General features: G+C 40.2%; 1 protein-coding gene across 20 annotated transcripts in view; it reads right to left on the bottom strand.

Annotated features, from left to right (window-relative positions):
* SVIL (supervillin) overlaps positions 1-24,964 on the bottom strand; it is a 141,726-nt gene that overhangs the window by 101,594 nt on the left and 15,168 nt on the right. For 10 of the 20 annotated variants that reach the window (XM_063324556.1, XM_063324555.1, XM_063324547.1 and 7 more), the window contains exon 1: positions 4,975-5,062. In XM_063324556.1, coding sequence (XP_063180626.1) covers positions 4,975-5,047 — 73 coding nt within the window. In that variant the 5' untranslated portion in view covers positions 5,048-5,062. Of the gene's footprint in view, positions 1-549; positions 979-4,974; positions 5,088-10,046; positions 10,136-24,964 lie in introns of those variants that run through there. The other 10 variants (XM_063324551.1, XM_063324550.1, XM_063324546.1 and 7 more) reach the window with 4 other exon arrangements.

Here is a 24,964-nt window from a genome sequence, read left to right on the forward strand (position 1 = left end):
ATGCTCCCCTCCTTTAACAGCTGATACTGCTGCAGGAGGGAAAGGTAAAACAGTGCCAGTAACTTTCACCTGTTGTGTCCTGGTAATGTTTAAAAATAACACAATGGAAAGATGGAGGAAGCTTTCTTCAGAACACTCCAAGTCTCAAAATACAACCGTTATCCAATGCAACAGTATTCACGTGTGTTTATAGAACTTCTTAAACACAAGACAAAAGTACTACTGAGGAATTTTGGTTTTATAGAAGTGTTCTTATAGCTGTTTGTAGTACTGTGGCTAAGTTTATTGCATTAAAATGGAAAAAGAAAAAAGAGACACCTCACACACAAACCAACCAGCAACAGGACTTTCCATTCATAGCAGAATGAACTCATGCTCTAAGCAAAACCACGAGAATAAAAACACAAAATGCCTTAAGGAAGGCTGAATGACTGGCATGCACAAGCTGGAATAAACCCACTCACATTTCAACCTGACAAAGCTGCAAATATTCTCAAACAACTGGCTCGAGCGACTGCGTGCAAGCGCTCCAAATGAGGTGCTACTTACTTCAGAATCCTGTAAAAAATCCACTTGTCTGCCTTTACACAAGGGAGGAAAGAAAGAAGGTACGGATGGAGCAGAAGGGGTCAAAGTCTTCTCAAAATAGTTACTGATAATGCCTGCAGTTCTCTTTAGCCAGGAATTTAATAATTCTTGTTTTAGAGAAGTTTCTCACTTCAGCTAAGATTCCTTTCCAAGACCTAACACTCACACGCTAAGAAAACAGAAAACTGACTTCACAAAAGTTACCAAATATCAACATGCAAGGCTGGCAAGTACATGTGCAGTCAAGATGGTTCAGATAAGTCAGATAAATTTAGAACAGCGCTTTCCTAAAAGCATGCGTTCATCAAATGCTGTAAATACGCAGGAGCTATATCCAAGTGCTGATTCCAAACATTAGTGCAAAAAATTTATTAGTGAAAATCTCCTTTTAAGAGTTCGCTCCCATCTGAAGTCCTCAACAATGCTATTCCTTGATCTGCCTTTAGTATTTCCATCCATCACTGGATTTATCCACATAAAAAGCTATAGGCTCTCCAAGCTCAGAGGACTAAGCCAAATGCAGTGTGGCAACTTCACATAGGACCAACCTTTTATGGTTGGAACAGTAGAGCTTTGAGACAGCTAATCTACCATAAATAGCTCTTGAAACTCAGAAGGATCAAATCAGCTGTTGCAACAGTCCCAGCCTGTAGCTGCTTCAAATCCAATTATACTGTCAACTCTGTCTCGCAGCTCTCCTTTTTACTCCCCCCATCTAAAACTTTTTTAGTCTCGCTCCTGCGAAATTAAAAGCTGTAAAAACAAATGCAGCAGAACAAAATGCATTTAATAAAAATTGAAACAAGTGGACAAGTATTCTTAGAATTATCTTAAGGAACAGACGTTTTGTTCTGTTAAAAAACAGCTTAAGAATTTGAAGTCCATTTAAAAAAAAAATTTGAAATAAGCAAACACTTGCAAGAACACCAAGCTCAGCTTTAAAAGTTGGGCAAAATCAAGTAGATAAACTATCTGTGTCCCAGATTAAGGCATAAGGCACTGAATTGCTTGCATATTTTTTCTCTAACTTAAATAGACTTGAGCAATACTAGAATTCACTTTTATAAATCCTTTTATTACAATGTTTCCTTTCAGGTAGTTAGACCCATTTTCCCACAAAGAAGTTGAGAACTCTAATTTAAGAATTCTTAAGGAACTGGAAGCTTCCAAAATGTATGTTTACTAAGCATAAAAGTCAACAGAGTACCATGGGATAAAGCTGGAGGGAAGAGGGGCCCAAGAAAGCTGGCTAATATTTAAGGACCACCTCCTCCAAGCTCAGGAGCAATGCATCCCAACAAAGAGGAAGTCAGGCAAAAACGCCAGGAGGCCTGCATGGATGAGCAAGGAGCTCCTGGACAATCTCAAACAGAAAAAAGAAGCCTATAGAGGGTGGAGGCAAGGACAGGTAGCCTGGGAGGAATACAGAGAAATTGTCTGAGCAGCCAGGGATCAGGTTAGGAAAGCTGAGCCCAGATAGAGTTAAATCTGGCCAGGGATGTCAAGGGCAACAAGAAAAGCTTCTACATGTATGTCAGTGACAAAAGGAAGACTAAGGAAGATATAGATGCTCTTTGGAAGGAAACAGGAGACCTGTTTACCTGGGATATGGAGAAGGCTGAGGTACTCAATGACTTTTTTGCCTCAGTCTTTACCAGCAAGGGCTCAAGCCACACCACCCAAGTAGCAGAAGGTAAAGGCAGGGACTGGGAGAATGAAGAACCGTCCACTATAGGAGAAGATCAGGTTTGAGATCACTTAAGGAACCTGAAGGTGCACAAATCCATGGCAGCTGATGAGATACATCTGTAGGTCCTGAGGAAACTTGCGGATGAAGTTGCTAAGCCACTATCCATCATATTTGAGAAGTCATGGCAGTTGGGTGAAAATTCCCACCAACTGGAAAAGGGGAAACATAACCCCCCATTTTTAAAAAGGGAAAAAAGAAAGACCTAGGGAACTACAGTTTGGTCAGTCTCATCTCTGTGCCCAGCAAAATCATGGAGCAGATCCTCCTGGAAACTATACTAAGGACCATGGAAAATAAGGAGATCAACAGTGAGAGCCAACATGGCTTCACTAAACAAAAATCATGTCTGACAAATTTTGTGGCCTTCTGTGACAGGGTTACAGCATTGGTAGATAAGGGAAGAGCAACTGAAATCATCTACCTGGACTGCGTAAAGCATTTGACAGTTTCCCACACTACTTGTTTCTAAACTGGAGACACATGGATTTGATGGATGGACCACTCATTGGATAAGGAAGTGGCTGGTTCGTGGCACTCAAAGAGTTATGGTCAACAGCTCAATGTCCAAGTGGATACCAGTAACTAGTGGATTTCCTCAGCGGTTGGTACTGGAAACAGTGTTGTTTAACATCTTTGTCGGCAACATGGACAGTGGGATTGAGTGCACCTTCAGCAAGTTTGCTGACAACACCAAGCTGTGTGGAGTGGTCAACACACTGGAGAGAAGGGATGCCATCCAGAGGGACCTGGACAGGCTTGAGAGGTGGGCCCGTGCAAACCTCATGAAGTTCAACAAGACCAAGTGCGAGGTCCTGCACGTGGGTACAAATCCAGGCTGGATGGAGAATGGATTGAGAGCAGCCCTGAGGAGAAGGACTTGGGGATGTTGGTTGATAAGAAGCTCAACATGAGCCAGCAATGTGTGCCTGCAGCACACAAGAGATAAATTACTGTAGTACAGCACAGGAACTCTGGTATTTCAAAGTGGAAGAAGTGTCTTATGGTCAAAGCCTGGATCCGTATCTCCCGTGAATACATAAATCCTGAATATTGCCAGGGCATACTCCTATAATACTCGCATGACATCTACTGTCTAGGCATCAGTCCTTCTTGTACGAGTGGGGAGAGAAGAGGATTGCTAATTCTCAATATTCAAACTGCTTTAAGAAGGGCCTGAAATTTAGCTCCTCTAGAAACAACGCTAGTGAGAGGGTTAAAATGCAAAAAATCATCATCCTCCATGTAATGGAAAATTGTCAGCCATATGTCATTCTACTCCCCTCTGAGTTTCCATTAAATTTTATCATCGCCATTAAAGGGCCTGTGTTTTAACTGATTTGCAAAGAATGAAACATACATTGAACACAAAAAGAGTCACTAGTTTAAATCCTGCCTACACAGATGATGACAAAGCAACTTCAATTAAGTGTGGGTGGGTTTAACGAAGTGGTTTGCTATATCCTCCAAATAGCGCATGGAGAACCCAGCTGGGTCACCTTCTGGAAGTCTTTGAGAAGTCAAAGAGCTGGAAGAAGGCGCAAAAAGTTTTCCCTCTAGGCTCTAGCAAACACCTAACTGAATCAATTGGATGCACAGGGGACAGTGAGCTTTTCATTAGCACAGAATAAACTGAGCATGTGACAAGCAGATAAAACAGACCAGCAAGATCTGCCTGAATAAGTTTATCATTTTCAACGCGGCTTGTAGAACTTGTGACATTATGCTTCTGGACTGCAGTGAAAAAAAAGCAGCTGAACCAACTGCTGACAAAAGTTTAACAGAACTCTTAAAAATGCAGCAGGCATGCTTGCAACTGGTAAGAGAAGGAGCAGCCGTGAACATGCTGCCAGAGCACAACCACTGGTGCTTTATGCCCTATCCATAACCATTTAAAATCCGAGGTCTTTTTATTACTGTGGAATTTGAAGGATGCAAGTTATGATACGGAAACACACCCCCTCTCAAGGAGCAGGACTGGGACTGCTTGTTTCTTTTATAGAAACCCCTCTGCATCTCACTGTTTGCATTCATTCTCCCTATCACACAGGGAACTATGTTAAAGATTTCACTTTCGCATCTAATTTGATAAAAAAAAAATAAAATCCTGTGTGTGCTCTTTTCACATAGACTTCCTTTGCCATAAACACACAAAGCAGAACTGAAGCAGTTTCTCCCGCTTCCTCCCCAATACAAAATTTCTGTAAACAGAGTAGAGGAAGCCACAGCCAATACATTCGTTCACCACTAGCTCTTTACAGCAAGCGTAAGATCTAGCATGTATCTTCCAGAGACTATCAACCACATTATCAAAGACAGAGAGGCATCATACACTTCTCAGACCACAGGTTCTGTCCCAATGAAGAGAGAAGTACAAATTAACAGACATACTTTTGATACCAAGGTCTTGCATTGCAAGAGAGGATATCTGCTTCAATGAGTAACAGTCAGGAAATAACACCAGTGTAACGCACAGTAAAGTGCACACAGCTTGGGAAGTCTGGAGTAAGCATGTATTCATTTAACAATTCAGCTTCCCAGTTTACAGATATCTTCTTTTCAGATTGGGTGGGGGGGAAGAAGAGACTTTCCAGGAAAAAAAAAAAAAAAAAAGACAAATTTAATAAAAAGCAGCTTACCAGAATCCATTGTTAGAATCATGACCCCACTTCTGTGTCCCAGGAAGCAGGAAGCCTTACCCATCCAGTGCATGTGAATGACTCAGAAGGACAGCATGGCTTTGTTTCAGCTTATATCTTCTAGCTCATTCACCCCTCCTCCCTCTCGTGGGATAAAAGTGTTGCCTGTGCCTGGCCATCCCTATTGGCTCAGCTAGGCAACAACACTCCTTTAGCATATTCAAGTTTCTGTGAGAGCCTAAAATGACCCACAGAGGATTTTTTTATTTCTCTTAAGAGCAAACAAACAAAAAAAACCCAACACAAACACTTTTTATCTTTCTGGGAGAACAATCTATTCGCTCTTTCACTATCAGATGCATATTACGGTTGCTGTTATTGCCACAGGGCCAAACATTTCCCTATGCTCGAATCGATGAGAAGGTGGCAAATCGGGGAGGACAATCCCACAGTAATCCCCAGTTCGGCTGCACTGTCTATGGGAATAAAACCGCATGTTTTGTGTCAAAGCCTATGCCCTCCAACCCAGCTTATCTTCAACGCAAACTGAATATACCCCCAAAACTGAGGATCTCCTGGTTTGCCAGGGAGGATTTGCTTTTCCATTTTATTTTTAAACAGGCATAACAGCAAAAGATTGCTGTCTTACTGAAGACACACACCTGGACCCTACAGGTTAGACTCTGCAGTGAGGAAAAGGTCATTTTTTTCTTAACCTATGGCATTCTCTAAATGTAATAACTGGTATACAATCTAGGCTCTGCCTGAAGAATTTAGAAAGCTTTTATAATCTATATGTGAACCACCACTCCAATGAGATAATACAGTGACAAAAAAATTCACCACAATGTAAGTGAAAAATCTCTCTGATCAAGAGATATCACAACCCTTTGTTAACTTTGATCAAACCATAGACAGCCTGAAAAGTACATTTGGAAGGAGAGAAGGGGGAGGGAGAGAGGAGTTTGTTTCTTTCTGTACTGCAAAATCTTTAAGAACTTGCAGTCAGATCCCGAAAGGCAAGTTTCTGTATCTTGCAGCATGAACTGCTGACAGACTTGATATCTGTACTCGGGGATTCAGCAAGCACAGTGAATGAAACACTGGTGTTCCTTGTCTCCGATAAGAACTACCTTTTCTAAATAAAGCGTGGACATATTAGGCTACTGTCTCACCAAGTTAGTCACCACCAGATAACCTAAGATTCATAACTCTGAGATACAACCACAAGTGTATTTTGGAAGTGTTGCTTGTGGTTGTTGAAATAAACTGAGGACTCCCTCTCCTCCCTCTGTTTTTAGAAAACGTATCAGTTGCAAGTCTCGAACATCAGAGTTTATAGAGCCACTAATGAAATACAGAATCCCCAATTCAAAGAAATTAGCAAAAGCAATACAATTGAATCATCACTTCTCAGATTTGACCTTCTCTTGCTTTGCATGGCTTCACACTAACACTCTTGAGTCATTACAGTTTGAAGGAAACAAAATATACCTAAAGATGAAAATTTCTGACCCTTTCAGTAGGACACTGCAATAAAAGCTTTGGAAAGAGGCATGAGTAATTCAGATCCTTGAAACAAACCTGAAAACTTCCACTGAATGGAAATTAGGAAGAAATGACCCAGGTGGACAGGCTAGTCCCCAAAAGCCTTACTACAGAAAGAAGCACACAGTGTCAGAAAGGATGTCAGACTGAACGGATTAGTGGTTTCATCCAAAGTTTACAACTCTCAAAGAGCCAGGATGTTGTTTTGTTGACCACAATAAATAGCTAAGGACATTTGGCAACAGCCCAGGCCAAGCACATGTTGAATTTCTGGGAGTGACATTGGGCATAACTTCCTTTTTTACCAATAACTATCAATTTGGAGAGAGATGCAGCAGTAAGGAAGATGCTTTTGCCTTGTCCCTATCCCACCCGGCAACATCTTTACTAAAAATTCCCAATGGTATAAACAAACAAAAAAAAAAAATCCATGACAACAAAAATCAAAGTTTTGAGTATGCCTTCAAGTAGTGCAATTCCAAAGCCTGAGAGGAACTGTATGGAGAAAGTAGCAAAAGACCAGTCCTTACCAATGAGGTAGAAGGTGAAGAGCTGGTACACTTTCAAGCGTAACTGAGGACCTCTACTCTTTACACAAGATGCCAGGCCAATCCAACACTAACATTTCCATCCTCAGGCAAACCGAGCATCAGTAATATTGCCAGAGAACACTAGGCACAACAGGTACTACACCAAACACATTTTAACAAAAGCATTCTCATACATTGTCTAAGAGCAAACCACTTTCAATAGGATGACGTTCCCTGTAAGCTTTGCTTTTGCAAGAAGTCTAGTACTATGGTTCTGTAGCAGTAAAGCACAAAAGTTCAAACAAATTGTTCTCGAAATGGCAAAACAAATCATTTCTGGGTCAGCAAGACATTGTGAGGTACTGCATGGCATTATTTTTTAAAACGGTGCAAGCATTAATAATTCAGCTTACAAAGTATTCAGAAAGGTAGCTGAATTGAAACCATAGTAGAGGGGAACAGTCTTATTGACATCTGAGAAAATGAATAGGAAATAAATGTTTTTGCCTGTATCCTCAGAAGGGAGAGGATGAAGTTTCCAGCTGGGTTAGAGAGAACATGGCACAGGTGTTCAACATGTGACATCAGCCTGAAGGATATTGCTGCACTGACAAGGGATTTATAAAATCCGGGCATCCCCAGTGTTTCAGTTCTAACCTAGACAGCAGAAATGAAACAATTCACTGTTTTGCAAGCTACATCGGACAGCAAGAGTTGGCTGAAATTTCTGTAATCAAAAATAAACCGGTAATAGAAGGAGCACTGCGTGTTTCCTCATATATAAGCAGGGCTGCTGAAGTGTCCTGCAAGACAGCACATGAACTTGCACATGAAGCCTTGGCTTTGCTGTCTTTTGTGGAAGTTACACAATACAAGTAGCCCATGATAAATGGTATGCTGCTAGCAAAACCGACACACTGCAAATTAAACAAACAAAATACCTGTTCATAAACTGTGTTTACTGGAACTATACGAAAAGAGAGTATCAGCAACTCATGTGATCATGCTCTGCATATTTCCCAGCCTCTAAAATCAACTGGACAGTCTTACCCAGATGCAATTCTAGCAAAAAAGTAGAAAGTTAGGTCATGACCTCCAGAGATCACCGATTTTCTTCTATCATTTTATAGTCCAATAATCTGGAGTCTATGTAATTGTTTACTGAATATATATTATAAGACAGTTACAGTAACAGTAAAAATGCATAGTATTTCAAGATGCTGTGGAAAAACTTAAACATGTTCATCTGAAGATTATATATCCAAATAGCCTGTGGTTTAGAGACAAAACCTTCTCAAGCTATGTCTTATCTTGATCACATTAAATCTGTAAATTGTGTAGTGTTAACAATCTCTGATTGTTTAAATTGTCTGCTAAAATAATCCCTGTGGATTTTAGTTGTTGATGTATTATTTTTTTTAAATACAGCCAGAATACCCATCCACATGGTCTGACAGCATCATCTTCTGAAGGTTACAACCATTTTATGGTGGTATATACTAAGAAGCAAGTTCAGCAAGAAATTCTCCGGAGGCTTGACTTACTTGACTTAAGTCTTTGCTGGAAGAACTTATTTAAGCACACATTATCCCTAAAAGCCTAAATTCACAGGAGTGTTCACATAATTTTCAGTACATGCTTTAGTCTTGCAAGAAAAGGCTACTTCTGCGTACCCTTCATTAAATTATTCACTGCACAGAAAGTAGACAGCTAATAACTGTGAGGTGAATATGCTTGCTCTAAACATTTTTTGAGGAGATTTTATACAAATGCTTTAATTCAGAATTTTTGAGATTCAATCAATTTTTTCTATGACCATGCTCCAACCCCAAATCTGTGGGAACCAAAGTTAGGTTTTGCTTTTCTGCTGCAAGTCCTTCCAACTTTTCAAGCTCTCTAGCATGTGTAAAAGTAAGCACTGTCCCCAGTCCCCACTTTTCTTTTTTTTTTTTTTAATAAAAAGTTAAAACCAGCAAAATAAGCTTTTATTCAAATTTTTACTCTTTACACTGTGTTCCCTGAACCTCCAGAAGCTATGGAAAGTTGCAGGGAAAACAGTTCTCACATAATTTTGGAGCAACAACTGAAAGTGTCTACCATACTTCTGAAAAAAAACAGGTTACATGCAGCGAGAGAAACAGCAGGATGTTTCCAGGCAGCATGTCCAGAATTAGACATCAGTTCTGGTTTAGGGAAGTTAAGAGATAGATCATCTATATATTATTTTGCTGACACAAACCAGTGAGATCTTCCTGATCACGTCCAAGAAATCACATCTCTCTACTCACAAAAATCGCACAATTCTCCAAGAGCAAGATTAATCCCATGTACTATGCAAGTTATGGGAGCTCTGCGTTTATGGAGCTTACAGAACCTGCTACACAAACTTACACACAAAAAAAGGCCCCTTCTGTTCTTGGTTTGTGTTTGCTTAGGGAAATGCTTTTCCATAGCCAAGAACTGAAAAAAAATTAATCAAATTTTAACTACAAATATATCATCAAAAATCTGCAAAATGAAGACTGGGCAACATGAAAGGTAGAATACAGGTCTGTAATTAATTAAAATGTTACATTTGAAGGAATTTTCCATAGTCTAGAATGGCTGAACCTATTTTGTTATACAACAATTGGAAGAGGGAATGATAGAAAGGCAGGAACAGGAGATCCACGTCAGCTGCCTGCTGCCTCTCAGTGCATACTGAGATGAAGTTTTGGGAACTCTTATTGTCACTTTCAGATTGAATAAAATTTCTTCTTAAAGCAGCATTAGCATTTCCTAGGTATTTAAATACCATCCAGCTTTTCTGAAGGTCCTAAAGGCGACTCTGAGTTCTTAACCATTATACCACTACATTTCATTAATGTGACACAGGTACTAGGAGGCACACACAGATTCTTCTTTAAATGTTTGCTACAAACAACTCACAAAAAAAAAAGAAAAAACCCAGAGTTCATGGTTCACATCTGCATCCATTTTTCAGCACAGGCTCACCTTAAATCCCAACCATCCAGTCCTGACTCTCTAGGTAGATCTGCATCACCACGTCCAAGTGGCTCACAATCCAAAAGGCAGTCCTCCTCCTACAAGAAATAAACAGAAAAAATTATGGGTAAGAAGCACAAATGCACATCCCAGGATATGAGAACAACTTCAGAACTACCAAGCAGTTGCACAAAGGGGCTGACCCGATTGACTACAGGAAATGAAGCAGTTTAGAGTATATTGCCACCTTGCCCATTCATACAGACAAGATCATCACCAAAAGCAACAGCACTTTTCAAAGCCCAGCTGTTGATGGACTGTAGCTCACAGGGAAAGTGAGGTCTTGCAAGTTTGATAGGAACCCCAAGGAACTTGACCCTTCAGTTACTACAGTCTGAGCCTTTAACATGAGATATATTCTTGAACTACCAATTTCTCTAGAAACGCCAAGCTTTCATTTTACCACTTCACAGAAAGTAGTCTGCCTTACACCTTTCAGTAAGGTCAAGCAGCACTGAAGACAACAACAAAACAGCAGCATCTACCAGAAGACTATTATCCTCAAAATCTTTAATTTTAAACATCAGTGGATGCAACTGGAAGAGCCAGCTCTCTTCCTACAACTACAGCAATCAGGAGACAGACTTGAGACCTCTTCCAGTGGAGAGCAACTGACCTAATCAAGTCCAGCTCTGTAGGCAACACATGCCACGTGGCCTGATTTTTGATCCCCACACCTTGAACTGCAACTGCTTTTTTCTTCGTCTTTGGCAAACACAAAACATCTCTGGCTCTGTCTGTAACACTAATTGCTTTCCCACAGGGCAATTTAGCCCACGTGGAGATTCATGTTGATGAATTATCCAAGTTAGCTTATTTTAAACTAGCTGAATTATCCCAGCACCACATCGTCCTTAAGGATGCCAATCCCCTGAACTTATAAAAACCCACAATAATCAACTACTCTGGGCTTGTTACTCTATTCTGTACCACCAATGCAGTTGCTTCTTTCCACAGAACAGTGAGGAGTTCTCCAATGCAGACCTGAACTCCATGAAACGGCCTGTGCTGTTGAGCAGATTATTGTCTCCCTCCTGTAATATGCCTGGTATCTAAAACAACATTTTTACTCTTGCGGGATGAGGTTCAGCTCACCTGCAAATATTTTTAGGTGCCAAATACACTACTTTCACTTTCACAGCTGCTTTATTAAACTTCCATTTTTAATCTATTAAGAGGCATAAAATGAAGTCATGATGCCCTACATGACCAGAGCAACAACTGTTAAGAGCAGTCAGGTCACTGCTCTGCTTCCACTGCAGCTGCTAAACACGTCAGACACTAATAACAGCATCTAGAGAAGAGGTCAAAAAAAAAAAAATTCATTGAAAAGACAAAAAGAGCGATAAGACAGAAATTTTGCCCAAGTTGGGAAAAATTCTGATTTTAGAAGACAAGCAAATCCCCAAACGTAGACTACCTTAGAGTCCATGGGAACAGATCAGGCAGCAATTCAATCTTCCTCCTAAATGTTATGCAGCTGTTCACACATTTTAACTAAGACAGTTTTTACAGTCTACCCACATTTATCTTCATATTTCAGGCAGGAAACTAGCATAAAGTTTCCAGAATATGGTAAACCACATGCTATTGTTTTCCCATTTCCAACTTTTATTCACTTCAAATGAGCATTCCTGCACTTTTGAAGGGTCAATGAATGGGGACTCACTTCAGCCTGGTATGAAAGTTGAAGAATAAAGATGGTTGGCAAGGGGTAGTTGAAGAAAGGTAAACTAGTTTCTCCACCATCACATAATGCTCAGTTTCTTAATTCCTTCATGCTACTTAACTGCAGGATTGCCTGATTACATCTACTGTTCCTACCTTCTTCCTCTTTACATACTGACATTTTAAAAAGAGAGAAAAGGAAGGATTTGAAATCCAGCTATAGTTTTGGTCAACTACTTCACGGGTTTCCTGGAAGCCACTATGAGGTTAGAAGAGGTGACATTTATAATGCACAGCACACATTAAACCTGGCGTGCACTGCCACTATCCCACTAGCATATTTCATTATTTCTTTTTTGACAAATGCTACATCTGTGTATTGGAAGAAGAGAGAGAAGACCGTGGTGCTGCACTTTTGAAGCCCTGCAGCTTTGAAGCCTGTCAAAGTCTATCCTTGTAAAGAAACCTTGAATATCTGGTGTGAGTTGAACTATCTTGACAGAGTTGTTCTTGTTGTTTTTTTTATATTTGCCTATGCCACTATATTCTACAGTTAGTGTCCTACGTCTTACAAGAATTTTAGGCAAGAACACACAATGAGACAAACACAAGGCCTAAGAAACACAGAGCACCTACCAGGGAACATTTGAGATTGAAATCAAAATGCAAGAGACAGCAATTGAATTCCAACCTTTTAAAGACCGACCCTGGCTGCAATTTTTGCACACTTTCTCCAGTTCATCTGGGAATTGTCTGGCAAGCCACTTGAACTGTTTATCTGATAACTCACGCATTTTGAAAGTTTAGAACAAAAGCAGGAAAAGACACTCAAAATATTAATTTTTGCCTTTTTGATGGACTCCACTTTATTACACAATAGATGGATCCTGGAATCAGTCAGTACATCATGAAGGCAAGACAAACATCAAAATATCATTTGTATACTTGATATTATGAACTAGAAAGAGGGGCTAGTATGCAATCACTTTTTGGTTAGCCACAAAGATCCATTATTTTTGATCCAGGAGAATAATCAAACTTACCATTTTTCTAGACAAAGATTCTTCTGAATGCAGATAACATCAATATTTGGACTAACTTAACACCTGATAGACAAACCAGGAAAGACTGTCATTGTGCACAGCAGACAGCTGTTCTGCACGCATCTGCAGTTACCCATCAGGTTATTCAGTAGGCTGGCTACAGGGCAGCTACGACAGCTTCTCTACTTTAAGATAAGCCTCGTAGTTCCAGAGCTCTTACATGCAGAACAGACTACAAAGAGTTTTACTGGAACAAATTAAGGTTGCGTCCCTCCAATGTCAAAAGGACAGGAAAAGGATGTTTTATTTGTTGCTTAATGACTTGTATGACATCAGTTCTGCAAAGGCATCATCTTCTCAGGCTCTTCAAAACCAACCCAATGAAGCCTGATGCCACAAAACTTAGAGATGTTTTGATAAGGCCCCATTCTGCTCAGCCTTGGTACATCTTAATTTCTTACAGAGAATAAAAAAAATGCAGCCTGGAAAAACCTAGGAAAGAGGTAGATGAGTGCAACAACTTTCCTGTGAAGCCAGGAATTCTCACAGAGAGTTCAATTAAACCAGAATCTATCACCTCCTTCACACTATCTCAACTGAGGTGTCATCCTTCTCAGTGCTCCAGAGGCATGTAACAAAACATACTGGGCAGCAGCCAAGCGCAAAGGAGATTTTCAGACTACTGGTTATGCTTTTACGGGGTCCCTCCCCCTTCCACCCCACCAAAAAGAAAGGCCACAAAGACTTCTATCAGCCCAGGTCTCACTTGAACACTCGGAAAATCACTTAGAACAGCAAAATTCTGCTCTATGCCTGCACTTACTCTCTATATTGGTACTAGCCTGTAAACTTTTTAACATTACATGTTCTTACTTTTCTTGTTTTCCAGGCATTTCAGAAGAACCCTACACAAGACAAACAGGATATAGGCACTTTTGTTTGTAGCCATTTCTCGTAGAAAACACATTCAAGAGCTCAAATCCACCCTGCTGTTATTTTTTCCTATTCAACCATCTTACTTAAATTGTCATTTGTGATGTAATCTGCTCCAGTCAGCAGGACTCTCCTTCAGTGCATTTCTCTCCCATTTGACCTCACATAACGCTGTTGTAGTTTGACCATCTGTTCTAGTCCCCCTGCCCAATGATGTTTTCAGAAACAATTTGCTTTTGCACATTCCAGATGTTTAAAGAAATTACTTTTCTGCAGAACTGAAGAAGACCTGCTGAGGAGACAATCTCTACAAGTATTGTGATAGAATCATGCCTTATTATGCTTCCCTAAACACCCAAAAGTTACCAGCTCAGTGCCCAGGAAGTTGGCATCTATACACTAATAGGTGCATGTGCAATTCTCCCACCATGTCTTTAGTAAGTACAGTGCACAAGTTAAAGATGACTCCTATAAATAGCATAGCATATAGAAACATATCTGAACCAAAAAGTCATGTTATAGCAATGCAAGGTTAATGTTTGAGGTGCTCATTGGAATAACTGTGTGTGCATATTCATGCTTACCACATTAAAGCGCTATTATTGATACTTGCCAAATACTGCTTAAGCAAGGAGAATTAAAATCAGGAAGCTCAAAAAAGCCCTTCAGCCCTTTAGCCAAGAACGTCATAAGACATGTTAATGTGAAGTTTTTTCCACAGTAGTAGGCTACAATTTCTCTTAGAATCTGGTTTCAAATTTGATGAAATAGGATTCTGCAAGAAACTCTATACCACCTCACAGAAGCTCCCGTCATACACTGACCTCTAGTGTAATAAAAAGACATTTGAAGTAGCTTCAAAACCTTTGAAAAATTATCAAATTATTTTTCCAGCACTCTGAAGGACATTTTCATGACATAAACCAGACTGAAATCAAAAGGGCCTCACAGGATTACTCTCAATTGTTTAACAAAACTGGAGCATGGGTAAAAGAAGCTACATTACTTAAATAATTCTAAGGATGTGAAGCTACTGCTGCGTCTACATAAAGTAATTTACATCAAAGCTGCATTTAACTACTTTGAACACTAGCTTAATTTAACACCTAAACATTCTGGACATACAGAATTATTTCCTAACTACAGTTTTACAAAGCTCAATTAAAAAACACTTCAAATAGAAACACTCAGCTTGGGCAAGTCCCGTACCGAACAGATCACAATCAGATCAGCCCAGGTTCTGTATCAGACTTTCAGAGGGCATGTGGACAGAGCTGCTGACTCAGATGTACTTACTGTAGCCAGCATTCAAGACAAGAAGTCTGCTAGAAATGTGACATAAAAATCCTCATGGATCCTCACGCACTAAAGACAGAGGGCTCACAGGGTCAGCTGGGAGGGTGGCCTTTTAGAGAGCTCAGGCAGACTGTGGTGGGAGAGTGGCTGGTTGGTTTTGATCAACAGCTTTGGAAAAGAAAACCAAAACCAAAATTAATTTAGTTTCAAAACTATCAACTTAAAACCCAAACAAAAACGTGTGTCACCCACAACTTCAGTTATTAAGGAATCTGCATGTTGTTATGAGCTAACTGTATTTTTATGATATAAACAATTCAATAAAAGCATGGCAAATTCTAAGGCAGCACTGATGAACGGGACAATTAAAATGGATGCCAAAATTATTTACGGCTTGTATACCATATCTGTTCACTCCCTAAGCACCTGTCCTAAGCACCTGACTCTGGACAACAAATCCCAGAGATGTTCCCTTTACTTCAGACCATTTCTTATGTCTCCTTTAAAAGCAGGGTATCATTCAGAAGCTATTTCCAAGTGAAGTGCCATTTTCAAAGCATCCAGGCTTTCCAATGTCTGTACACACTGCCTTGGAAATGCAGGCCTATGTGGCTATTTTGGAAGAAGAGCTTTTATGTGCACTCTGGAGTAGAAGCTCTTATAAACTGAAAGCTCTTTTGAGCAAGGTATTAAAAGCTTCACAAACATTAAGTTAAAAAAGAGTTCAGCACAGCATGAAAACAGCCATCATCATGTCAATGTATGAAGGAAGTATTCAGAAATCATTTCAGAGAGAGATGTTTGAAACTAAGTTCAGATCAACTAAAGGAGGTCCTCTAAGTTTGCGCTCCCAGATTCAAGTCTGTGAAGATAACCTAGAACGTAAGGACTGAATTTTTAAGACAGGTTTACAGCTCTGAGTACCAGAATTCAATAAATCCTTATCTGTGGTGACAACATCTGAAAGAATAGCTTTGCATTACTTAAAAAAAAACAACCAAACCTACTTAATGATGTGTTCAAACCTAAACATCTAAAGTTTCAGACCACTTCTGAAATACTAATAGTTGTCTTTCTAATGACTTGCATATATCTACCACACAACTTCCGCACAGCAGTGAGCTGTGAGCAATGAATTCCACCTCAACATAAGCTGTGACTTGCATCCTGAAGTCTGCTTTTTGGATGTACTCTATCCTGCAATCTACACCTGGCAGCCTCTCTTGTCAGACCAAGGTGATAGCACCAAGTATACCAGTTGTAATGAAGTACGGCACCTTTCATGCAATTTGGTAAGCAGTCTAGAAGAAATGGGATTCCTAGCTACTGGTGCAGAATGCTAAACGTCAAATCTTATGCATAAGAATTGCTTTTCTTTTCTACGTTGCAGTCATTTTATAGCCAAAGACGTTTATTCCAGTCATAGCATGGAATCAAACAGTGGCACTCAGGATTTACCAGGATATCGGTCGCTAAGTAAGGTCATTTCAGGTAGAGTTATGAATAAGATTCATGTTTTAATATGAGAGATCCTGGTCAAAGCCACTCAGCCACACTTCATTTCCAATTCAAGTATGCCAACACGCCCAGCTACTTACTTCACATACAGTCCATACATCACTCAGACAAGGAACCATATCAAGAAATCCCTTATGCTAAACTATAATTTCTACCCAGAAAATAGTTTGCCACTGACTAGGAAAGCACGATACTACTTTCCCAGTCCAAAGGGGGGAACAGCTAATGCACAGAGCACATCAGACAGACCTCTCAGTAAGAAGTGCATGGAGAAGTGCGTGAGTGAGCTCTGATGGCTTGCACAACAGATCCTTGCCATTGTATTTGACAGAATGTATTCTTCCATCTATTTTTTCCCTAAATTCTTGTATTTAATTCAATGCATGTGGTTGTGGGAATGACTTTTAGAACAGGGATGTGCATCAGTACACAGATGTTCCACATTTGTCATGTCACATGAACCTTGTGGCTAACACCCAACCATTAAAAGTCTAAAAATCCTCCTACATAAAAATCCACATGATGCATTTGTTCCTAGAAGAACAACAGACAATATATTAGATTGCCGGAGGCAGATTTCTCCAATATTGTCCTTCTTTTTTTTTTTAAAACTGCAATAAGCTTTCTTTGGTTTCAAGACATAGAAGTTAAAAAAAAAAAAAAAATACAGAGAAATTAAGTCAAATGGTAGCTCGAAAAAATTTGCCAGAGCTAGGAGAAAGCCCTTCATATTGAATTAACTGTAGTGCGCTGCGTAAAGAAAATGCACGTTACATATAATCATGTCCAGAATTTTTTTTTTATAGTCCTTTTTCTAAGGAAACTGTAAAAACACAGGAGTGAAGCAGACAGCTTCACAGACAGCACAAGAAGGACATGGACCTGTTGGAGCAGGTCCAGCGCATGGCCACAAAGATGATCAGAGGGCTGGAGCACCTCTGCTATGACGACAGGCTGAGAGGGTTGGGGTTGTTCAGCCTGGAGCACAGAAGGCTCCGAGGCGACCTTATAGCAGCCTTCCAGTACCTAAAGGGGGCCTGAAGGAAGGATGGGGAGGGACTCTTGATCAGGGAGTGGAGCGATAGGACAAGGGGTAACAGTTTCAAGCTGAAAGAGGGTAGATTTAGATTGGATATCAGGAAGAAATTCTTTACTGTGAGGGTGGTGAGGCACTGGCACAGGTTGCCCGGGGAGGTTGTGGATGCCCCATCCCTGGAGGTGTTCAAGGCCAGGCTGGATGGGGCTTTGAGCAGCCTGGTCTAGTGGGTGGTGTCCCTGGCCAGGGCAGGGGGGTTGGAACTAGTTGATCTTTACGGTCCCTTCCAACCCAAACCATTCTGTGATTCTATTCTATGATAACCAGCACAGAGCTCTAAACTCTTCAAAGAAGTTTCCTGGTTTATTCCTTCCCAAATGAACATAAAAAATAAGGCACAGAAACTGATGCCAGAATACATACCCTAAGCTCTGCCCTAGGACCATTACATTCAGCACCGCCTTAATGATACAGAACATAGCTCAAAATGCTGTACCTGTTAAGAAATTTGTGTGTCCAGGATTAGTGAAATACTTCATTCTAAATTTTGTATTAGACCATTGATAAAGTGTCACACTGCAGATTGTGTGAGTTATCAGGCAACTCTGTACTGACTGATTTTTTACTGAGTTGGCAATGTAATACCACATAAGGATTTGTTTCAGACACTAATTCCTGAGCAATCTCTATTATAAGCCAGTATCCCTTAAACATAAAGGCACTGTATTCAACAGATCGCTGATTATCCAAAAATCAAATTTCTAAGGGAAAGTTATCTGAAGTTAACTATGTATTACTCATGGAATGCACCTAGCTTACACCTGAAGATCTACAGTTATGACCAGCTCAATGTTTGGATTTTGGCATATACTAGAGAGCATCTATTAATTCATATATCAGTATTTGCAAGCAAACAATAAACTCAAGTAGAATAAAACTAAAACCACTTCCTAGCAGTTATTGCATGTGACAGACCTACAGTCAGCACCCTATAACAGCAGAGAGATGGTTTCAATTTCTTGCTGACAGAAGCTTGTGTGACCTTGGAGAAGTCACCGGGGTTGGTCCAAGGCTCCACAGCAATCTCAGACAGCTGCTGGCTGCCAGATTCCCGCTCCTCTCCCTGGCTGCGTGAGCCTATCCCTTCCCTGCTCCACAACATGTTTGCCCCTGCACTGACTCATTTCAGACCAGCAACCATAAAAATAATTCAATTGCTTCCTTACACATTAAACACAGATGACTCAGTATGGGGTCAGAAAAGCAGAGGGATGCAAAGGGGAAAGCTGGTACACATGGGTGAGAACATGGTAGCTAGTCCCCATAACCCAGCTTCCAGTCCATCATTCAAGATGAAAAGAACTCTCCTATTCCACAGGGGTCTGGTGAGGATAAATGACTAAGGGTTAAAAAAGTACCGAGATTCATATTAACTCACTAGAGCAATTTTTTAGATTGTGTGCTTAAGGAAGGGATGTTTTTTTTTCCACAGAATACCCATTTTGGACAAGCGTCTGGCTCCTATCACCTGAATTTCCAAGTTCTCTGGGGACTTTTAGTCAGAAACCTACTGGCTTACAGAGGGATCCATGCAGAGGCAGGAGGTTCCAGTACACGCCTCGGTTTTACAGGACGCTCCAGTATAATGGAGGTAACAGGGAACAAGCACAGAAGGGGCCTTCCCTTCTACAAGTCTGAATGCTCAACAAGATCACCACTTGCTGCTGTTTCTGTGATTTCTTCTGTGTTTGGGTGTGGGGCATCACACAGCAGATTTATCTGAACAAGTGCAAATTTCTGTATCTGAAGTATGCATGCTGCTTTATCTCAATTAGACAATACAGCTATAAAAAGGGAAAAGCAACACACGGTCTTCAGGAGGTTCCCTAGATAAGATGTCCGCAAAAGCTCAATTTCATTTCTCCTTTTCCTGAGAGAGGAGGAGGCCCAATCCATTCCTAAAACAACCCAAAGGGATGCTACAGCTTCCTATGATCTTCGATGTGGTGGCTGTGCCTCTGTTTGGGGCTGGCTACCTCAAAGGCCAGGAAAGACAACCCATTAGGAAGTCCACCAACTCCATGGCTGAACACCTCTTCTCAGCTATCTCTCCTCCAATGCCCATGTTTGGGGAGCATTTTTTTTTCTTCCTAGACTACTGCAAGTCGTGTTTTCTTCACAGTTCTTGTATTGGCACAGCTGTCGTAAGTGGCAGAATTAGAGAGGATGCTTGGGATTGGAACAGGTTAGTTCCTGCTGTGTTAGTTACTGCTGTGTTAGCAGTGCCAAAGCAGAACCAGAAACATCACGGCAAATGTTCACTTTATTAGCACAATCAGAATACAGCAAACAGAAAATATTTAGGAACATATATTATCTACCAGAAAAAGTAGCAAAAACCTCACTCAACATTTAAAGGCTATTTCAAACAGAAGATTATAAAAGTGACCTGTTGGAAACACAGCTATATTGGTAAAGAAATTCAGCACGTACCTAACGATAAGTTTCTTTTTAGGCATTCTACAACTGCCATGTATCTCCTCACACATACTGTAAACAATTAAGTAGTAGCCATTAATCCATCTGCAAAACCTTAAGTAGCATCTGGAGCCTTTAGTCTTCTTGTTTGTTTTATGAAATTACATCACAAGCAATCCGGTTTTATTCATGAGTTAAGCTTTGGAAATTTTACTCACTTAGTGGACTACATAATTATGGCAGAGATTATCTAGTCCTGTGGGATTTGCATAGTTGTTTGATAACTGTTTCTGCTATTAAAAAGTTTATGTTGCTTATAGTTTATTTATGGACTTAGGTTCTTTTGTTTTAAGGTAGCTGTCTCAAATTATACCTGAAGTCTAAGATCAGAGCAATTTTGTCGTGCACTTCATTGTAGCTAACAGCAGCCATGTTAGTCAGTAACACAGCAATGAATAGTATATGTAAAACAGAATAGTCTGAATTTAATGGAAGCAACATCATTACCACTCAATTTCCCACTTTTGCATAAATCTGTTCAGAAGATATCTATGCTGTTTGGCAGATTATTGAATAAACAGTAGGGGGGAAAAGAGAGGAAAGCTTATTGTGTTTATTACAACACAAGAAGCACTTGTGATAAGATTTTACATTTTCAGAGTAAAATAGCCTGCCTGTGTTGACAGATTCAGTTTTGAAAACGGAAGCAAGCACCAGCAAGTAAGCCAGAACACCAGTAACGCTGGAAGAGCCACAGTTTGATTGCTTTGCATGTCATTTAGCTGCTAGCGGCAAAAAGCTTCCAACAGAACAAGCGACAGAAGTACATCCTTCCCTGATGTAACTCCTGGGAAAGCAGGGCTGTGATTCTCACAGCATGTTTACTGATCACCACCTGGAGGCCTTATCATTGCTGGCAAGCTCAGCCAGCGCTCCTCTCCTCCCGCCTCGCAGCTGGGGAAGACATCTGAACAAGAGCAGACCTCCCCATTTCAGACACCTGAGAAACTGCAGTGCAGAGAGGCCAGCTCGGTCCTGCCCTGCACAGAGGTGTGCTCTTGCTTTTCCCCAACTCCATGCAAATTCATAACCTATGTGCTTAGGCCAGATGTTTGCCAGTTAGCCAGCAGCAGGTAAGTGCATCTTCTGAAACATATACAAAGGACTATAACAGAAAGGGTAAATTTGATTTTTTTTTAATTGAGTTTTAGACTGCCATGTTTCACTTTAAATGACAGAGTGAGGTGGTTCATTTAAGCTGGTAACAAGCATCTGAAAAGCTAGACACAATGTAGAAAGGCAAAGTAACCTCTCAGCTAGGTAACCCTCTATGCTGAACGTGGAAGGGTAAGAACCTCAATAAATGCAAAAAGTAAGTCTGCATCTTCTTTGAATTTCATCTAAGTTCAAGGGAATTTCCCTACCTACAGGCTAAAAAAAAGCAGGAACAAAACCCCCATCAACAGCACAATACAAACAAAGCAATTAAAACTGGGTTTACAGCAAGTCTGGGAATCAGCTATTGGTTTTGATCTCTTCCTTGCAATCTAGAAAGTATGTGCTATAAAATACCCACTTCATGTATCAGCCAACTGTCAGACCCAAGTGTTCTGGATTTATGTTATCTGAGTGACTTCTAACCTGCACTTGCACAGCTCTGCTCAGCCAGACCTCCGTTATAAATCAGGACTGTGCATATTTGCAGTGTGCACTCTTTTTGAGACAGTTACCTCTGACTGTGTGAGAGTGCAAGTAACAGGGGCAGGAATCTCTTCTGACAGAGTGCCCCAGGACAGCAACAGTGGCCAGAAACATGTGCTATAGTTAGAGCTTCAGTCATGAGTTCAGAGGGCAAATCACATTGCTTGAGCTCTCTTAGGCACACTCACTGCTTAATCTGCAGCTTGAATTCCTTCCTCATCTTTTACATATCAATTAGATATACCAAAATAAAAGCCAAGTACTAGCTGCATAAACCAGTTCATCCCCCAAACCCAATTTAAAAAGAGTGAAGTGCAGCAAGTGCCACACGCTCTAGACAGTACAAGTGTGCATATCCCAGTGACAGTCTAAATTCTACACAGGACCTGTGTAGAGGTTTCACTGACTATACATTCAAATAAGTTCAGCAACTTTGACTAAGATACACCTGGCAAACAGAAGATCCCTTTTATATTTGTAAACCAGCTGCCATTGATTCCAGTCACGGTAGTCCATCTTGAACTCATATCCTAACATCGGCAAACACCGATATCTAATGAGACTTGCAGTAAACTGCCATGCTGAACTGCATATCCGTGCAAGAACATTTTCAACTTTCAAAATTTTCTCATAAAGCCCCTAGAAACAGAACACACCTGTAATTAAATAAATGCCAATCTTAGCCAAAATATAATACGATCTTAAATTTAAAGGTTTCGTTATTTAATAAGCTCCTATACAACTAAAATGTGACATCAGAGGTGATTCCATTACAGTGTTTCTCTTAGCTCATCTGGCAGGAGCATCAATTATTTAGGACGACTGCAAAACCAAATTATAATGTTCTTAGACTTGTTAAGTACCAACACTTACGAAAGAAATATTTTATCAGCATGTAAACCAATGACTTCTGCCAATTTAATAAGTACTATGGAGCAGATTTACACATATGCTCATTAGACTGTCTTAAAAATTCTCAAAATGATTTTTTTTTAAAACATTCCTTCAGGCTCAGAGACATCTGCGTGTTCTGATTTCATAATAACAACAGTTTTTTCCTTCAGAAGACACATTTGATCGTGCTGCAGATTACGGTTCTTAACGACCTCTCCAAAAACACCATACATTCAAGGCTTCATTACTACACAGCAACTTTTATTTGATTTGCCTAGTTTCTCTCACTTCTGCAACTCATTTTGTTGCTGTTTTACCTCCTTACAGTAACTTAAGTCTATGTGAAGTTTCAGTGTAAATACTAATCACTGAGAATCATTCCTTCAAGCCAGAGTGCATTCCCTTTCTCTAAAACAAATCAACTTTCACCTGCTTTCATCAATTTTGATACTTTACTGTCTCCCTCAGCACTCAAATATAGGAGAAATACTGAAAATCAGAATCATCATTCATCTCTAAGAGGGTTTACAAAGAAGATCTTGAGCACATTTCAAGTGAGGAACTGCTCAGTTTCCGTTTAATTTAGTTAGTCCAAAGCCATTAGTAGCATAACATATTCAAGTGCTTTAAAGATGCTGAACTTCTTATATGCTGAGAAGTGGCAGTTATCACAACTGTTTACCACAGAACTGCAGAGGAACAGACTTGCTGCAACAAGCACAGAAAGCATCAGGTAGCAAGGGAGCTGACAGCAGTGTCACCTCTGGAATTCCAGCTCATCACAAGCAACGCTTGCAGTCTCAAACTTGCTAGCGCTGACAAAATGGATGAGAGAGACAGATGTCCATTTCTACACTTCAAGAATTTAAAAAAAAAAAAAAAGAGAAATGTTTAAAAAGACAGTTCTACATGTAATAACTATGCAATTTTGAACATCAAGTTTTTCAAACTAGTCTGCAAGAGCTTTTTTTTTTTTTGACCCTCATTGGGCCTTTACCTGTAGAGACAAAATTTGTTGAGACAATATCATTTACATAACTTATGCCCTCCTTCCAAACTCACACCGCTGCCCCGCTCTAACAAAATTATTGCGCGGTGCACAAATCAAAAAATGGAATACAAATAAGACACACATGCTTTCTTTTGGTCAGAAAAGAAAGATACTGCAACTATGGCTAAAGGAGAAGATTTGGTGGAGGTCATGCAAAGGTGGAAGTGCTAGAGCAGTTGGCAATTCCAAGTGCTTGGCCAGCCAAGGTGGAAGCATTAAGTCCAGTAATGTCCTATATGAACAAAGAGTGGGAGAGGGAGGGAAGGACAAACTGCATTTGAAGTCTTTGCGAAATAATAGCCTTCTTACTTGAATTGGGTAATTAGCATTGATTTCAAAGTCTTCAGCAGTATAACAGACCGAGTTTCCATTAAATTGGTCTCCATGTGATCCATCACGTAGCATGCACTATAAAATCTGGCAGGTAGCTCTGATCTTCAGTTACATTCAGCTTTACTGTAAGATTTGCTTTGCACAGGAGTGTTAGCACATGCTCCTTTTACACGTCTACAAAGGAGGAATCAAATTTGGGTTTGGCAGAGATAGTAGTGGTACATTGGCATTTCCAAGCTAGACTAGCTAATTACTACAACTCTGTGCTGAAACAGCATCTTTCAATGGGTCAGCACAGCAATGGCAAAATTGCTTTGTGTATCCGGATAAAACCAGGAACAGCAGAATAATCCTAAAAGTTTTCAATGAGAATTAAAGCTGTGCAGCTCTTGAGAGACCCAGAATAGAAAAGCAGTCCCTTAAAAGTATACCTGCTTTCCAGCAGCAATTTCCATAAAGCTAGCAAGAGGTCACCTAATTTGGAGTCCTATTTTCCTCTTCTTTTTTCCCACAGTCATCTCTCCTGGTCAGGTTATTATGCATCATGCTAAAATGCACAAGCACATCATCCAACTCCAACAGAACACAAGATATCCTGGCTGTTGGGACTATGTGGATCAACGGTACCTGGCCTGAGTGTCTAGCAATGAAGTCTTCGTAGCAAGTTAGGGAGGAACACACAGCCAAAAACACCAAAGAAAACCTCCCAAACACCCAAGAACAGGCTAATGACAGAAACAGACCATAAAATCCAAAGTAGAAACAGTTGAATATCCTACCAAAGATAACAGTCACAACTAATTACAGTCTCCAGAAAGGCCAGATTAGGAAATGGAAGGAATATTAAACATTTAGTTCTCTCAGACAAGGCAAAAGGACATGACTAATGCTGCATGGTCATCAGCCAGTAGGTCAT

Source organism: Chroicocephalus ridibundus, chromosome 2, assembly GCF_963924245.1.
Source record: "Chroicocephalus ridibundus chromosome 2, bChrRid1.1, whole genome shotgun sequence".
Taxonomy (NCBI): Eukaryota; Metazoa; Chordata; class Aves; order Charadriiformes; family Laridae; genus Chroicocephalus; species Chroicocephalus ridibundus.